General features: G+C 42.0%; 1 protein-coding gene across 1 annotated transcript in view; it reads left to right on the top strand.

Annotated features, from left to right (window-relative positions):
* The window catches only part of LOC126356042 (dual oxidase maturation factor 2-like), a 995,426-nt gene extending 990,686 nt beyond the window's left edge, over window positions 1–4,740 (top strand). Inside the window, exon 8 of the mRNA XM_050006722.1 lies at window positions 524–4,740. Within this exon, the coding sequence (XP_049862679.1) occupies window positions 524–857 (334 nt within the window). The 3' untranslated portion in view covers window positions 858–4,740. The remainder of the gene's footprint in view (window positions 1–523) is intronic.
* The last annotated feature ends 14,837 nt before the right edge of the window (window positions 4,741–19,577 follow it).

A 19,577-nucleotide genomic window follows, 5' to 3' on the forward strand; every position in this document is an offset into this window, starting at 1 on the left:
CGACTACATTCCATTATCCTCGTTTCGCTTTTCTTGATGTTCATCTTATATCCTCCTTTCAAGATACTGTCCATTCCGTTCAACTGCTCTTCCAAGTCCTTTGCTGTCTCTGACAGAATTACAATGTCATCGGCGAACGTTAAAGTTTTTATTTCTTCTCCATGGATTTTAATGCCTACTCCGAATTTTTATGAAGTGCTATATTTTATCCACCACAATGACAACGTGACATAAGGCTCTAACCCACAATGAAAACGTTTAGTAACAAAGACGTCTCGAAGACCAGAAGATGACAGACGTATCTGGCGAAACTGGTTGTCAAAAATAAAGACGAACTTATGCGGTATTGGTTATTGAGTTGTTAATCCATTATGGTAAATTATACAATAGTAATTACATGTTAGCTTACTCTGATTTTACAAGGTCAGATTCCTGTAAGACTGGCTCGGAACTTTCTGAAAAACAGTAACCAGAAAATAATCGATTCGTGTACGCAGCGTAATGGTTGTGTGGTGTTGCGCAGGCGGCTGTCGAAGCGCGAGCGGTTGGAGGAGCGCCAGGGCGTGGACAACGAGGGCTTCGAGATGGATCCGCCCAAGTCGCCGTGGCGCTACCCGTTCCCGAGGCCCGGCCCCCCGCGCGCCGACCTGCCGCCGCCCTTCCGCAGGACCATCTCGCAGGACTCTGCCGCCAGCTCGAGCGGCGCCTCCAGCCTGGGGCTGTCCTTCCTGCAGCGCGAATGCGCCGCCGCCGCCGCCGCCGCCGCCCCCGCAGCTACGGCCCCCGCCGCTGCCGCCCCCGCCGCCTCTGCGACGAGTGCCGCCGTCCAGACGGACCCCTTGCCTGTCGTCAGATAACGCACTCGCCACCGCCCAGCCGACTCTCCGCGAACTGTTCACTCTCTGAGGGGTCACCACGTCTCATCGTAACCTAGAAGCGCGGGGACAGTTCCCCGAAAGTAGGTAGATCTCACTAGGATATACCAAAAAAACTCGTAGATGTAGTGCTCGCCGCGTCGCGAGGTACGCGTCGAGTCGCGCGATCGACGTGTTCCACCTCACCGACAGGTCCTCAGGAAGCGTGGAAGCTTCCCTGTTCGCACATGTCTGAGGGCAGGCCGTCAGACGAAACTGGAAGAAATCCAAAGAACCAGTAAACTGTTTAGAGGAAATGACAGTGCCCGATGCTCTTCATCTCGATGAAGTGTCAATATCGACAAGTTCATTTTTATATCCGACAAATACTGGGTGAATTGAGCTGTCTAGTGGCCCCTTTCAGCATTGCCAGTGCTAACAGAACACTTGCCAGGCAGTTCCTTTATGCTGCAGACTGCTTTATGCTTTGTTCTGCTAAAGTAAACATACAGTACGTTTGAGTCATCATAAATTATGAACTGAGGATATTTGCATGACTTGTTTTATCTCCTACGTATTATAGTAAAGTATTTGTAATCTTTAACGTTTTAGTCATGTTTTGAATGATATAGTGTAGCTATACTAGGTGATAAGATATCATCTAAAAACTAGAATTGCTGAATCTCTTGTTTAAAAGAACTGCTCAGTGCAAGGACAAACAAACAATAGTGTGTAGGGGGGACTAGAATTGGGATGTGGAGTATTTTTAATATTATGGAAGACAAATGGAGACTTTAAGTAGCCATAAATAATTTTTTTTCTGACCCTGTTAAAAACCAGCATAATACCGACTTTTAAATCATTTTCTTGAAAGAAAAACATACTGTACTGTATTTTTTTTTGGTTCCTGAGAGCTGGATGGGGAGGCTGATTAGCCCCCCTCCCCCCTCCTCCCCTTATTGCTGGTTATTTCTGCCCTTCATACAGTGATATACTGTACAGGTTCTCTCCAATCTGAATTTCACTGGCTTGTAGGTGTACTTCAGTCATGTGGATTTCCTTCCCCCCTCCCTTCCCCTCCCCTCCCCTCCCTGCCCACAGTTTTGCTGATCTAAGCCACATTTATTCTTCCTAATTCCTTGAGGTTTTTTTCTTTCACTCTACTCCATTTCCCCCATTTCATTCAGCAAATCAGACGAAGTGTACGTGCAGGTTTTATGGCTATTTCCTAATCTTCATATTCATCTTACTCTTTCACAGAACATGTCTGTACTCTGTATTAATGTACACTGTGGTGCTTACCAGTCCCCATGGGATTACTCACCCACGTAAGTAATCAGCAAAGTACTGAATACTGCACATGGAGCAGTTACAATTTTTGCACTAAATATGAGCAATATTTATTTCATTCAGCAGCATTGGAGCAAACACTTAAGTTTATATATGTATATTCAGTTGTCATTTTCTTTGGGGAACAACATATTTGCAGCTAGTGAGGCCTGAAAACCCCATCTTACATAACAGATCCTGACATGGTTTTAATTCGTGACTGAACTGGAAACTTAATTACCACCAGTGCAATAAAAAGAGGACCTTTCATAAGCAACCGTAATGCTGATCAGTCATAAATTTCTTCTGTAAAGTACTCAAAATATTAATTTATAGCATTTCTTTACACTTCTTTCAGCAAGCTAATGACATCACAGTTAATGAAAAAATGGAAACTGTTTATCAAGCATTTGTAGCACACTGGCAAATTGGCCACTAGGCAGGTCAAAGGGATATTTGCCAGTTTATAATTTCGCTTTAGTCAGCAATATTTTCCAAAATTACTATGATAACATGGAGTTCTAGTACACATGAGGTTAATTGCAAACTGTAAATACACATTCGTGACATTTTTTTAACACCTTGGCATGGTGTGGTGGCAGTGTATCATTTGGATGGATGTGTTCCTACATTTATTTACTCTATATATTTCTGCAGTCCATCTGCTGCTTGTCTGTTTTATCACTATTTGAAGAATGTAATCTTTCAATGTTACAAAAACATTTTATTATCATCTATGAGAAATAGAGATTTATGTATTACTTTGCATTTCAGTCCCCCTATAAGATCATGTAGCATTTATTTTTGTATCTTACAAGCTTATCACATATGAAAGTCTAACTGAAGGTCACTTCCAGGCCTTAAGTATTAGTTCTTGATATTTTGTATGCTTTCAGTCTTCTTAATAAACAAAAATTATTTTGTAAAAAGCAAGTTACATGCTTTTTTTTAATGATCCATGGCACTTGATTGTCTGTGGTTTCCTATGACTGTATGCTTAATTTATTATTTTTTTTAGCTGTATACTATAGTGAGAAAATAAGTAAAGTCAAGTGTGATATTGTATTGCATGTAGAGTACCTGTAACACTTGTTACGTAATTTTTTCAACTCTTTCATTTTCTGCATCTAAATTACTTTTATACATTGACATACACATCCTTTCCATATTTCTAGCCTTGTGCCGCAAAAAATGACAGAATAATACTGCTTGTTAGAACACTCAAGCATGGAGAATTTAGCAAATAAAATAATGCAGTTGTTTATAAAATAAATTGATTGTTTAGCAAATAATTCGAAGGAAAATCAAAAATCGGAAATGTAATGGCATGTCCTGTAGGCCTATCATATAGCTTCCATATCCATATTTAATTATATGGATCATAAAAATTAACTCATTTAGCTACAAGAGAGAGACTGAGAATTGTCTGTATCTCAAGTGGAAAAAGGATTTGTTACCACAATACAATAGAGATATGATGATCTCCGAGGGATCTTGGATAAATTTGAGAGACACATAGTTGAAAACAATTGCCCTAGTTTACATATCTTCTACTGAAAATACAAAATTTGGGAGTTCAGCAAAAATCGTCATGTGTGATGGATATACACTGATGTAACACGGTGTCACTAAAAATGTAAGAATATATGCAATTCCTCTGAAATTTGTTCTGCAACCAATATTAGTAGAAATGTTCATTATGTTTTGTGGTGACCTCATTCAAGTTCATGACTATTTCCCATGACCAGATATATAAACTCTTATTATTTTAAAAAATCATAGCTTTCCTTAGCAGCTAATGTGATGATTGCAATTACATTTGATAGTTGATAATATATTTATTATAACTTGAAGAAGCTGTAACATTCAAATAAACAATATATTTGTGATAGCCAACAATTATTTAACAGATTAGATGTTAAAATTACAAAATACCAAATAGGTACTTCATTTTAGAAGATATAAATATTATTAATATTGAGAGTAAATGATTCAGTGCAATATAATGATAATATTATAGATACTGTGAATGCTGATACAACATACAAATATCTTCATGGTATGTCTGTATAGAGCATGAGAAAACTTTACTATTTCTCTTTATAAGCAAGTGAAATGAGGTGTATTGGTCTGGTATGTAAGACTGACAACTTCATGATCTGAAAGACTGGGCTAATGCTCTGCTCATGTGATGGAAAATTTATCAAATGAAAATCAATAATTAGCTTTGTGATATTATCATGTAATCTTTCTCCTTAACAAATGGTTTTCTTTTATTAGCAGAAATTTTATTTTAATCTATATTTCATGTAGTTCTGTTGTTACATGACATCACTGGTCACTGTAAACTTATAAATATGTGAATATTTTATTAGTTTTCTGTTTGTAAATTTTGTTTATATGTAAAAATGACTACAATGTAATCTGGTGTTCCTATTTGTATAAAATGAATATGAAAGTGTGATTTTGGTGCTAATTGGCATCAGTTTAGTGTAATATTTTATAATCTATAAATTGTACACAATAGAATAAATATTGTTCATGTGGAGTGTATGAAGGTTCTTGTTTTCGTTTATGTGGCATTCCCCCCTCTACTATTGTAGAGCACACAAAATTTTTTTAGCAAGACACAATATTTTTGTTTTAAAGGCCTGCCAGAGACATAAGTAGAGAAGCAATGTAAGATGGCAAGTTAATTTAATTATCACAGTTGTTCTTTTTTAAAATTTTTCAAGTGAGTGACAGAGTAGAACAGCATGCTGTAATACTTCTGGAATGAAAAGAGAGTGTTTTTTACAAAGGGAATGATTAGATGACTTAGAATTCATCTTGAAAATGTTTTGTATTTACTACAGTAAACACATTCAGAATGAAGAAATATATGTGGAAATAAGAAGTAATATCTCACAAAGCAAGGACATTCAACTTAGAAGTAAATGATGCAGTCAGAACTGCAAACTGTATTTTATAATAATGATTGTCATGAAACAATTATTAACTTACATGACATTAATCAATCTCTATTAAAATTTTCAATGAAAAAGAAACATGTATACAAGGTGTAAAAAAATGTGAAAGGCAGAAGAATAGAAGTTCATTTACACAGGCCAAATTTTACAGCAATGTGTGGTCACAGTATGGATGTCATCAGGATTAGAATGATGTGCATGCAATAAATGGCAATGCTGGTAATTTAGCTGGCTATGAAAGGTAGGTAGCAAGGTGTGGCTGAATCTTACATTAACTGCAACCTGAGAAAAACAACGTATCACCACAACTGTTTTACAATATTAGCCGTTAAAATTGCAACAACCAAAATGATAGCAAATAATTAAGTTTTCTCGTTAGCATTTTCATGATGGTATTTCTATAAGAAGTTTCATCCCCTAACATATATTTCTTTATATCTAATCTAGAAATGAAATACCAATTGTTGTATATATAGATTTAAAATTTCTCAAAAGTAAATATATTGCTAAGGTTTTTCACTCCCTGTTTCACCCCCCTAGGTGCTGAGTTTTCAGAAACAGTGGACGATATATTTTTTTACTAACAGAGAACCCAAATACAAATTTTCATAGATTCAACTTGCTTCATAAAAATTTTATCTCCTATTTCACTTCCTTAGGGATTGAATTTCGAAAAGCACTGAAACACATCTTTTTTTTTTATTTCTGCTTGAGAAGACAAATATCATTTTTCATAGATGTAGCTCTAAACATAGTTTAGTAGTTCTTAAATAATGCTCGAATTCCCAAAAATGCTGAAAACATTTTTTCAGTTCTGATAGAAAGCACATACCAGTTTTTGTAGTTCTATCTTCAAAATTGCTGCAATACTGACATATTTTCAAAATGCCTTTCATCCCTTATTTCACTCCCTTTAGTAGTGTAATTTTTAACAATCACTTTTTAAATGATTCTTTAAGTATAACATCAATACCCTCTCCAAATTTCAAGTTTTTAACCTTAGTAGTTTGGGCTGGAGGATGAGAAGTCAGTGAGTGAGTCTGTCTGTGGGACATTGCCTTTTATGTATGGAGATAGTGCTATAATTTTAGCTTTGTACACTCCTGGAAATTGAAATAAGAACACCGTGAATTCATTGTCCCAGGAAGGAGAAACTTTATTGACACATTCCTGGGGTCAGATACTTCACATGATCACACTGACAGAACCACAGGCACATAGACACAGGCAACAGAGAATGCACAATGTCGGCACTAGTACAGTGTATATCCACCTTTCGCAGCAATGCAGGCTGCTATTCTCCCATGGAGACGATCGTAGAGATGCTGGATGTAGTCCTGTGGAACGGCTTGCCATGCCATTTCCACCTGGCGCCTCAGTTGGACCAGTGTTCGTGCTCGATGTGCAGACCGCGTGAGACGACGCTTCATCCAGTCCCAAACATGCTCAATGGGGGACAGATCCGGAGATCTTGCTGGCCTTCTAGAGCACGTTGGGTGGCACAGGATATATGCGGACGTGCATTGTCCTGTTGGAACAGCAAGTTCCCTTTCGGTCTAGGAATGGTAGAACGATGGGTTCGATGACGGTTTGGATGTACCGTGCACTATTCAGTGTCCCCTCGACGATCACCAGAGGTGTACGGCCAGTGTAGGAGATCGCTCCCCATACCATGATGCCAGTTGTTGGCTCTGTGTGCCTCGGTCGTATGCAGTCCTGATTGTGGCGCTCACCTGCACGGCGCCAAACACGCATACGACCATCATTGGCACCAAGGCAGAAGCGACTCTCATCGCTGAAGACGACACGTCTCCATTCGTCCCTCCATTCACCCCTGTCGCGACACCACTGGAGCCAGGCTGCACGATGTTGGGGCGTAAGCGGAAGACGGCCTAACGGTGTGCGGGACCGTAGCCCAGCTTCATGGACACGGTTGCGAATGGTCCTCGCCGATACCCCAGGAGCAACAGTGTCCCTAATTTGCTGGGAAGTGGCGGTGCTGTCTCCTACAGCACTGCGTAGGATCCTACGGTCTTGGCGTGCATCCGTGCATCGCTGCGGTCCGGTCCCAGGTCGACGGGTACGTGCACCCTCCGCCGACCACTGGCGACAACATCGATGTACTGTGGAGACCTCACGCCCCACGTGTTGAGCAATTCGGCGGTACGTCCACCCGGCCTCCCGCATGCCCAATATCCGCCCTCGCTCAAAGTCCATCAACTGCACATATGGTTCACGTCCACGCTGTCACGGCATGTTACCAGTATTAAAGACTGCGATGGAGCTCCGTATGCCACGGCAAACTGGCTGACACTGACGGCAGCGGTGCACAAATGCTGCGCAGCTAGCGCCATTCGACGGCCAACACCGCGGTTCCTGGTGTGTCCGCTGTGCCGTGCGTGTGATCATTGCTTGTGCAGCCCTGTCGCAGTGTCCGGAGCAAGTATGGTGGGTCTGACACACCGGTGTCAATGTGTTCTTTTTTCCATTTCCAGGAGTGTATCTTATATACTAAGTTAAATTAATCTAATTTGTTTTTATCAATATTAGTTAAGAAATTGATTTTTACTTAAAACTCAAAAAGAGATGAGGTATCTTCATGATAAACTAAGCCTGATTCTAGAAGTAGAACTCTGTAACTTTCAGATTATGTCCTTCTAAAATTTCAATAAAAGTGGGATATTTCAAAGAGTAAAAAGGCAGCTTTCTGAAAAATTCTATCATGTGTATTTTTAATACACTGCAACTCATTCCAGAAGTAGAATTTTCTAGCTTTAATATTATGTGTCTTTAGAATGTTACAAAAAGTGATTTTTCAAAGAACTAATTAGTGAACTATGCTGATATTCACAATATTTAACCTTTTTATAGTTTTATAAACCCTGACAAAGTCTTGAAACAGTATTTAAACATCTAATTTTATGCAAGTATATGGTGCAATATCTTTGTTAACAGCTCACAGTATCTACACTTTGTTGGACCTTTGCTCAGTGACAGGGAAAAATCAATTGGTACTTAACTCACCACACTAGCACTTGTTTACTTCCCCACAAACAGCCAAACATTCTGTGTAGAGGTGGCAGGGACAGCATGGACAACATGCAGTCTTGTGTTATCCTGTTGTAAGATACCATCATGAAGACCTTCAAGATAGGGCTCAGCTACCAGACTTAACATGTCAGAAATGCAATGCCTGTTGTCCAAATTACAAATTATGTTAACCGTAGCATATAGTGCACCCAGTGCAACCCCATACCATCATGTTACATTCTGGGGCCTTACAAGGATGACAAATGCAATATGGTAATGTTTGTTCTACTGTACAGAAGATTCAGATTGGTATGATGCTATTCTTGTGTCTATTGTTTTTGTTGGAGGTATCACTGTCAGTACACCTCTCTTTTACACTGCATCAAGGGAGAAGCCACAATAATGGCTGCTATGCTGGCAGTCTGTGGTGCTCCAGACATTAATGTACCATCCATGTCGACATTTGCTATGCTGCAAATAAGCCCATTCTCTGACTCAAGGAATGTGACTTTGTTCTACAATCCTATGCAGATTGTATGAAGTTTCTGAAATCCTACACAAGACTGAAAATGGCGCTCTTGTCCTCCTGGAACAACAATTCAGTATTTCCAAAATGAAAGTTATCTGAGAGAACTTGGGGAATGAACATAAATAAATTAGGTACACATAAATGAACTGTGCATATAACAATAACTCCATCCTTTACAGAAAATATTTTTAGGAAAAAACATCATTTGAAATACCAAGCCAAAGACATGACGCAAAAAACCGATGGAAACATAAGTGGGGAAGGACTACTCATAATTACTTTTAAAATGCTGTTCCCAGTTTTCCCTAGTAAAATATACCACATGAGCGAGACATTATCACAGAAATAAAAATTTGTTGCTGTTGATTTTCACCTCTGTACTTGCAGTCTGATATTTATGTACTAAGTTACAAATTACCATATACTTCACAGAGGGTAATTAATAATGTTTGTAGATTCGGTACATAGTTTCTTGAAGTACAGAATGAGTAGTATACTGAAAATTTATTATACAATGATTAAGGAATGAGATGCTAAAGAAGTAAAGCAGCAGGTGAATTTTGCTACTTGTCCATCAATATAACTGATAATGGCCAAAGCGAAGAGGATATAAAAGGCAGGCTAACATTTGCAAGAAAACTATTTATACAAATATAACAGTATGGTAGTAGTGGTAATTTCAATTTTTTATTATTGGGACTTTAAACATGGATGGTAAACAATGCCGACAAGATGGACAGCTGAAGTTTTAAAATGTGGTGTTGCAGAACATTTCTGAAGATTAGATGGGTAGATTGAGAAACTAATGAGAATGTACTGTACTTCCCTAAATTGGGGAGGAAAGAGCTGTATGGCGTAACTTGAGTAAGAGAAAGGAGAGGTTGATGTGTCACATCCTGAAGTATCAAGGAATAGTTAATTCAGTAATGAAGGGAGATTTAAACGATGTAAACTGTAGAGTGAGGCAAAAGTTAACTGAATACAGTCAACAGCTTCGAACAGAAGTAGATGTCAGTAGATAAGCATTTGTGGGATTACTGTTGGGTTGTAGCCCAAAGAAACACACTCATTTCTGTAAGACTCGCTATATTTCAAACAGACATCCACATTACAATAAGTCATACAGCCAACTGGGAAAGTAAGATGCTGTGAGCCATTGGGTTTACAGAGAGACAGAACGTGCAACAAAGGCAGAGATATGTCGTTCATACTTATCGACTCAACATAGCCCTCCCCCACCCCCCTCCCCACAGTGCGCAGCATGGTTGGAGTACAGTTGAAGGGGTGTGTCCAGAGATGAAGGCAGTGAGGGAGCTAGCAGTGACGTGCTGGGGATGTCAATCTCTGGAGTTTGTTGTGGCAAGGACCACACTGGAAGGTCAACGTGGGGCTCCTGTAGGTGGTTTGGGAGAACGAGGTGTCAGACCACGCGTGAGGATGGAGTGGTGTGGGGAGGGACTGTGTCCCCTGTGTGATCAGCTGGCAGCATTCAAACTAAAACCCTTCCTAAGGGGTTACCATAGCTCGGAGGAGCTAGTGGTCGATCCCGCATGGGAGTGGTAGGGAGCCAGCAAAAGACTGATGAATTATGTCCCTGGTCGGGTGGAGCAAGTTGTCTTGCAGCAGGATGAAGATGTGGTAGCTGTCAATGAGCATGGTGACATTCTCCACACATATGGGTGGGATGTCGGTTCGCAGAACCACTACAGGGGTACGGGGGAGGAGGTAGGGAGAGAGGGTGAGAACCCAAGGAATGGCTTTGATGGCGATGCTGACACATGTTTGGGTGAGGCCTGTAGTGGTAGCTCTGAGGGGTCATAGCTTGAGGGCGAGTCTTCAGTGCTTGGAGGCTGCGTAACATCGACAGGAGTGAAAGGTGGTGGGTCAAAGTGTGCCGGTTTCACGCAATGGAGAGAAACAGTGAGTGGTGAACCTTTAACACGGATGTCCATCATGTTACTGATGTATTTTATGACCCTGTATGAGCCTGAATATGGTGAGGCAAGTGGGGCATGGACAGTGTCTCACAGAGAAAAACGAACTTGCATGAAAGTAGATCGAAGCATGTAGGAGTGGGAGGGGGGGGAGGGGTGTGTAACTAGACAGGGTCCTCAGGGAAATATTTGGGAAATGCAGAGTGCAATTGAATCCAGCTTACAAAGTTGGGAAGGGAGGTTGGGATGGTCGGGGGATGTAGGTTGTAACAGCTCCCCAGTGAGGATAGGGTTTCCGCAGTAGACTAGCTCACTTGTGGTGTCCCCAATATCTGGTTTGTACAACGATTGTAGGCCAAGGAGTTCCCACAGGAGGGCCTCAGTTGAAAGACTGTCATGACACCACAGCGCTGTCCTGAGTGTGACGCCACTCAGCTGTCTATTCTCTGTAGTGCATGAGAGAGCCATGCTCAGTGGTGGCAGCTCTGCTGATGTGCATGGATCTATGGAGCGGGCCATGTGAGGAGGCATGAGAGGGGGGAAATGTTTATCATCACACTGGGAAAGCGCACACATGGTGGTGGGGGGGACTGACCAGAGCCTGGATAGCTGGATTGTCATGAGGTGCGCAAGTGTCAGTGTGCAAAACAGGCGAGAGAGACATTGAGCAGAACACACTTGATGGGGGCAGGAGAGGTAGGGGTAACACTGTGTGATTGACAGTGGAGTCACACGAGATAGGTGTGGTGTTGCTAACCTGTCTGCTGTTGTTAGCAGAGCTGTCAGGTGTGGCAGAGGTGGGTTCCAGTGTCAGCACTGCCAAGCAGTGTGAATTGATGTGAGTGGTGATCAAGGCAAGGTCATCCTCAGTGTGTACAGTGCAATATATCAAAATGGCGTTCTCACAGAGGAGGGTGCATGTCCTTGCACTTTCTGCCAGGACGATTCACGGTTGCACAAATCCTGCTAGTGAGAGCCGCACACTGATGCACTAGGCAGTTAATGGTATTTAGACTTAGAGCAAGTGGTGGAGCGTGGTCACACAGCATGTGAGAGAGGTGTGATGAAACAGAGAACCTCAAATGACGTTTGTAGACAGATGGTGGTGTGGTAAGAAGTGGATTCCCAAGATTGGTTCTGTGATGTCCACCACGTGGAAGATCCAGAGGAGGGAGAGGTCGTTAGAGAGGCAGAGTTGAAGCTCGATGTAGCTGCAGGTCTGGAGTGTAGAGAAGTTCATGGGCCACAGGAGAGAGCGAGTGCATTTGAGGGGGCATGCGACAATCGATTTAGGTACAATTGAAATATCAGCACTGGTGTCCATGAGGAAGGTGCGACTTGAAGAATAGTCTTTGAAGTAAAGGTGGACTTTTGGCAGGATGGAGACATGGATGGAATGTAGTGCGGGTTGACACTTAATGGACGATTGGCTTTTCGGATGTCTACAGGAAGGGAGTCACTTTTTTGCATCATCGCTGAAAATGGAGTGGTGCCAGCAGTGATGGTAATTTGGAAGAGGTGGAGGCTGATCATCCTCAATTTGTTTGGGTTCATACACTGGGGCGATGTGCAGACACTGTATGCAGCAGCTCAGTGGGCAGACAGTGCACACATTGGGTGACAGATGGCACAATAGTCTAGGAGGCGGAGCACAGCCTGCCCCTGCCTGCATCTGGGTGAACTACCAGCGCAGGAGTGTCACCTGCTGTGTGAGGTAATGCTGGCAGCAGAAGTATGTGAGCAAATAGACCTGGTCAGCCAACTGCAGGTGTGAACCAGTGGATTGCAGGGCACGGGGGAGGAGATGAATCTGGAAATCTATAGGGAGCTTTGATAACCATACTGACCATAAGGTTTCATCCAGCATCATCTGCTCACTGACCAGGAGACGTAGCCGGTGCCGAAGCTGGGATGGGGTGTGGTCACTGAGATGTTCTTCATACAGTGTTCGCAGAATAACCTATTGTGGTGAACACGAGAGGTGCTCGGTAACAGTATGATCTGTGAAATCATACTTCAGAGTTAGCGGCTGCGTCAGAAGTAAGTCACAGATCATTTCTGTGTGCCCATGCAGTTGAGTCATGAGGCACAGAAATTTTGAATGGTCATCAGTGATGCACTACAGCTCGAACTGGTTCTCCACCAGTGCAAACCACATTGCTGGATTGTCCTCAGATAGTGGGGCAGGGTCGGTAAGCAGCCTGGTGGTGGCAATGAAGGCGCAGCTACTCCTGTATTCGAGTCCCTAATATCACTTGTATGACGTGGATGCCGGACCAGCACGGTGGATGCAGATAGCACTGTGTAGGGTGTGAGTGAGCAGTCTGTTGGAGCAGATGAGAATGGCACTGAAGCACTAGAAAATGCTGTTGTAGAACTGTCCAGTGCAACATTCACTGCATGGAAAGCATGACCAGCACACTGTGAAAAGCGAGGAGGTGAATGGTGAACGGTTGCAGCCAAAACTCCCTGCAATCAAGTTTACTTGCAGTGGCAGGGGGGGGGGGGGGAGGGGTGGAAGAGCGGACGTGCATGGAGCTGCACAGTAAAATGTGGTCTGTCGACATGATGAGCTGGGGCATTTTGGAGGAGTGGCAACCACAGTTAGTATCACTATGATGCACATTGTTCACATCAGGTGGGGGCCTGTAAAGTGCACTGAGGGGCTGAACGGTCACTGGGGGCAGAAAATGGCTTGGAAATGTTCATGATTTACATTGTGAATTGGCATCTTTGTAAACTGATGAAGCGGAGAAGCACTTGGTCACTGCAAGAGCATGATCCATACATATGGTCTGTCCTAACAAACGAAAGGTTGCACACAGGACTGATGTAATGGCCGCCCTGGCGGCCAGCATCTGATGCATAGTTTGTGCATGAAATGCTGAATCCACATCAACATGATGAAATGCAGGAACTTTGCTCACCTTGTTATCATTTTTGAAATGCATGTGTCAATGCACACTCACTGGAGAGGCAAAGCCTGAGTCTGCAGTGACACGTTGCACTGTCGAGTGGCGAAAGTGTTGAGGCAACAAAACTGCAGGAAACATGTTGTGATTCCAGGTAGTGGTAAAGCAACTAAATGTCCCACTGTAGATGCAGGAGCTTCGATATCCACATTCTACACATCAGGATACATGGCCAAGCGGAATGAACGAAGGCGTAAACAAAGCTGGTGCGGTAGATATGAAAATTCTTGTACTATGAGAGAACATTGCATGAATTCTTACTCGGGGTTACCACGGTGGAATTACTGTTGGGTTGTAGCTTGAAGAAACACATTCATTTTTGTAATACTCTGTATATTTCAAACAGATGTCCACATTACAATAAGTCATAGAGCCAACTGGACAATAAAGATGGCACAGGCTTTTAGGTTTACAGAGACAAAGCACTTACAATGGTGGAGATATATTGTTAATACTTGTTCATGCCACACATTTAATTTGAATTACTTATCTGAGTGGAGGATCTGGAACAGCATATGTAAAACATGAGGTGTGTGGTGTCACCGCCAGACACCACACTTGCTATGTGGTAGCCTTTAAATCGGCCGCGGTCCGGTAGTATGCGTCGGACCCGCGTGTCGCCACTATCAGTGATTGCAGACCGAGCGCCACCACACGGCTGGTCTAGAGAGACTTCCTAGCACTCGCCCCAATTGTACAGCCGACTTTGCTAGCGATGGTTCACTGCCTACTTACGTTCTCATTTGCCGAGAAGATAGTTTAGTATAGCCTTCAGCTACGTTATTTGCTACGACCTAGCAAGGCGCCATTGTCAGTTACTATTTAGATTGTGAATCATGTAATGTCAAGAGTGAGGTTCGTCATTAATGGATTAAAGTTAAGTCTTCCATGAGCTACGTCCGTTTTTCTGAAGTCTAATTTCCTTGTCCTGTTCCAGACCTCAGGCCAGCCTGCGTGAGCTAAATCGCGTGCCTTTCGGCCTCCTCTAGTAACACGGTGTTGGCTCTCCTGCCAACCACAAGGTGCACCAGTTACAGGAATGGAATTCAGCTGAAATGAAATTACTTTTATTTGCCACAAATCATTTACTTTAGACCATGGTTAAATGTTATTATACTCACCTATATAAGAAGATCATGGTACCAGGCACACTACCTTCAACAGATTAGAACTTCATTATAGTGAGTTAACACAATAATAAAAAATTTATGCATCCTTAATATTACCCCAGAATCACTTAACCAGGATTTATATCTTCGTAACTGTGATACAAGCTCATACCATCAAGAGCCAAACTTCTCTTGTTATATGCTGTGGAATTTTAATACTGGGTGGCAATTACAGCACCATGGTTCGTTACAGATAGGAGTTTGTTGTGAACATTGGTTGGCATCTGATGTCCACCACCTAAGGGAGCTTAAAATATAGTAAGGAAGAAATTTATAATAATTCCAATACTATTATGAATGTGGGTATGTTACCACTGATTGAAATTAGTTACAGGGAGGGTTTAAGATTGAGCAAAACCTGTAGCACTGACAAACTGTGGGGCCTTTCAGTGTTATGTATTGATATTTTTGGTAATATATTATTTTTCTTTAATATAATATGTGTAGATAACACGTTGTCACTGACCTCACTGCTATACATTTTTGAATAATTAGGTATAATGTCAATTTACTGTAATTATTTTCTGTATGAATTGCAGCTGCCATTGCATCATCCACTAACCGCTGCAGCTCATAATATCAGCATCATCCATTGTTTTTTACATCCACTTAAGCTCATGCTGCTCAGCTGTCATGCTGTGGGCTGTGGCATCAGTTGCAGGCTGATAGGTGGCTGTCCAAGTAGCAGTTGACGTTAGTGACATCGGGAAGAACTGTGTTTCTCATTGGTCAAACTCTCCTCCGTAACGGAGTCCAATTCTTTCCATCATTATTTCAAATGATACAAATTTCACTGTTCCTAAAGTTTATCTGTAAACAGTCGTATTCACTGTATACATGTCAACTCAATTTTTTCCACATTAAAATTTTATTCACTGTCCCTATCCAATGTTTCTCACTTCTTATTGTCACAATTATTGTCCGTTATTTCACCACATATTTCAAAAGTCCAACTTGTGCCTGGGTGGAACAATGCTCATACAACTGGGCACCAAATGTAGTGTCGTCGTACTTACCTTGACAAATATACCATTGATAGCTGTGCCCCTGTTGAACCTGGCTGAAAACTTGGTGAGGGTGACAATATGATCTACACCAGGTTTGAAGTTCAAACATTTTACTTCTTCTTTGATTGCTGATTGAATTAGTTTTTATGGTGAAATCAAGTCTGTTCTATTGTAATTTACGCGCACATAAACAGCTAGCCACATATTACAATATGATGTGGTAGTTCAAGTTCAGTAAACTGCGAATGAAATGACGCTAAATGGCAAACAAATAATTAATGCAGTCACATAATTATACTCTTAAAACACTATCCTTCAGATTTAACAATCTAATCAGTATGAAAATGATGTGCTGAGAAAGTGACTGTGGATATTACATATGGTAATAATGTAGACTACACCAGTAATAGTCAACCAAGTAATGATTTGAAAAGATTTATTCAACATGAGAACACAATTCAGCGCGGCACTTTACAAAGCATGACATGAAACATGAGAGAAGAGAGACAAGTCAAAGAAGTCAGTGTAGAACAGAATGCAGAATAAGTAAACAGAAATTATACTTTGCCAGGATTGACAGGCGCTACAGAACCCCCGCACCTCCCCCCCCCCTCCCCCCCCCCCCCCCCAGGAGGAAATATTGCTTGAGCGGCAGTGGAGCCTAGTTCAAATCCTGAAGCAGCTCCGACAACTCCAGGTTGTTTGTGTGTATGTTGGCAAGGTCACCCACATTGATGAGGGAGGTTATAGAGGTCACGTGGGAGAGACAGTCCACGATGACATTGTCTGCACCCCATATATACCACACATCGATAGAGTCTTGACAAATGAGGTTCCTGTGGCATATACATCATGCAAGTACATCCTTGCTCGAGTTTCGAATCACATCTGCTAGGGATGGTGACCCTCACTATCATCATGAAAGTATCCTACCATTTCACAGACTGCAGTAATTCTTGGTCAAATGTGGACCATTTGCACAGAGAAGCTGTCAGTTTCTTGGGAAAAAATTTCAAAGGCTCTGTTTTATCGCTCACGTGTTGCTCTAACACCACACCTATTGACGTATCACTGGAATGTGTCATAATGGAAATACGAGCATCTGGGATGTGATTGACGAGAGTGACTGTGTGGGAAAGAGCCGACTTCAGTGCGTCGGAAGCCCGATGCATGTCTTCTGTCTCGGGAACTTCCTGGCACCAGAAGTGTTTTTGCCTTTAAGGGCATCAGTGAGGAGGGCATGAAGGCTTTCAGCATGAGGAATGTGTATCCTGTAAAAGTTGACAACGCTGAGAAGCTAGAACGACGCACTGTAGCCACTGGGAACGGGAACATGTTTAATGAAACCAAGCTGCTCAGAGGTAGGATGATGTCATCCACCAAAACTGCATGGCCAACGTAGGTGCTGTCTCTTTGAGCAGTTGAGATTTCTCTTGGTTTTTCTGGACACAATTCCTATGTAGTTTGTTCGGAACATAGGCAAAAGATGTAATCCTTGTTCAGCCTCAGTCGAGGAGGAATTAATGAGTATGACATCTATGTAGGCATACATAAACGGTTCGTTAAAAAGCAATGAGTCAATAAAACATTGCCAGGTTTGGGCAGTGTTTCTTAGCCTGTATTGGATATAAAAGTATTCACAGAGGCCAAAGGATGTAATCACGGCAATCTTCAGAATGCCCTCTGCGTCCACCACAATCTGATGATAGCCTTTGCAGAAATCCAAAACACTGAACAACTGTGCGCCACTAAGCAGTTGTGCGAGGTCTTGTGTGTGCAGGAACATATAGTAGTCTATAATGGTGCAAGCGTTAAGAGTCCTGTAATCATCACAGAGCCTAGCTTAATTGTCTTTCTTTTGCACAATGGATATGGGAGAAGCAAGCTCACTGACGATGGATTTGATCTCATGGAGTTTTATTGGATAGAGCAAACAGGCTTTATGATGAACAGGAGGTCCCTCAGTGAAATTCATTTTATGGTAAGTACTGTTAGTAATGCATGGTAGACGAGAGTCATCTGGCAACACGAACTTTATAGTAAACTTGCACAGGAGAAAACACTGTAAGTTGGTACTAGATGGCATAGTGCTACTAACCTGAGTAGTTAAGGCAGCTGCTGTGGGATCAACGCTCGGTAATGGCCATGGAGTCTTGACATCATTGTGTAGATGGCATTTGTTGTAGCATCTAATGTGCCGCGCCGATCCGCTGACGGAGGACATTGGTGCGCTAGCAGAGAGTGTCAGTTGCAGCACGCCCAGTGGTGAAGTGAGCGAGAAGTGTGGTGAGGCGAGCTGTTAAATATGAGCACTCGACAGGGGAAAGGCAGGAGGAAGAGCAAATGAGCTCGGAATTAAAGTTCCAGAGGCATGATGTAAAAAGGCAGATTCATTAGTATTCAATGGAAGGGTGAAATGTTGTAGAAAATCCATGCGTGGAAGGGGTTCATCAATGTCCGACACGTGGAACGACCATGCAAAAGTGAGTCCAGGAGCAAGTTGTAATGAAAGATCATCTGCGCTGAGGATGTTAATGATAGAGTTATTTGCGGCGCATAATGTCAGTTTAGTAGTTGTCGTTTTTGCCAGAGCTCACACTGGTTTCAGCACCCATGTTGATCAAAAAATTATAGCCAGAGAAACCGTCAAATATGCGGAGGTAGTCGACGGTGGTTCTCGTGATAGATGTCGACTGTTGCATCTGTAGGTGTTGGGAGGAAGCCACTCAGTCCAGTAAGGTCAAGTCCGAAACATAGATTAAGCAGAGGTTGAGGCATATTGCAATGTAACATATTATTATTGTTATTCTTGTCCTTTCTTTTTCTCCCCCGTCCTTTTCTTATATATATACCGGGTGATCAAAAAGTCAGTATAAATTTGAAAACTGAATAAATCACGGAATAATGTAGATAGAGAGGTACAAACTGACACACATGCTTGGAATGACATGGGGTTTTATTAGAACCAAAAAATTACAAAAGTTCAAAAAATGTCCGACAAATGGTGCTTCATCTCATCAGAACAGCAATAATTAGCATAACAAAGTAAGACAAAGTAAAGATTATGTTCTTTACAGGAAATGCTAATTACGCCCACCATCATTCCTCAACAATAGCTGTAGTCGAGGAATAATGTTGTGAACAACACTGTAAAGCGTGTCCGGAGTTATGGTAAGGAATTGGCGTCGGATGTTGGCTTTCAGCATCCCTAGAGATGTCGATTGATCACGATACACTTGTGACTTCAGGTAACCCCAAAGCCAATAATCGCACGGACTGAGCTCTGAGGACCTGGGAGGCCAAGCATGACGAAAGTGGCGGCTGAGCGCACGATCATCACCAAACGACGCGCGCAAGAGACCTTTCACGCGTCTAGCAATATGGGGTGGTTCTAACAAAACCCCATGTCATTCAAAGCATGTGTGTCAATTTTTACCTCTCTATCTATATTATTCCGTGGTTTATTAAGTTTTCCAATTTTTGATCACCCGGTATATATTGTAGGCTTAGGGACCGATGACCTCAGCAGTTTGGTCCCATAAGACCTTACCACAGACAAAATATATATTGTACCAGAGATACTATTGGGTTACAAACAAAAAAGTAGAGATATGCTCTTCAATTTTTTTACTTTCTTTAGATTCATCTATCTGTCTGTCTCTATAAGTGGTAGCAGGTGGACGTATGATGACTTCCACTGAGTTAATATTGTTAAAAAAGGTGTATTCCAATTGTACAATAAAAGATGTAATAGATACCGATCGAGATAGAAAAGTTTATTCGT

The sequence above is a fragment of the Schistocerca gregaria genome, chromosome 3, assembly GCF_023897955.1.
Source record: "Schistocerca gregaria isolate iqSchGreg1 chromosome 3, iqSchGreg1.2, whole genome shotgun sequence".
NCBI classification, from domain to species: domain Eukaryota; kingdom Metazoa; phylum Arthropoda; class Insecta; order Orthoptera; family Acrididae; genus Schistocerca; species Schistocerca gregaria.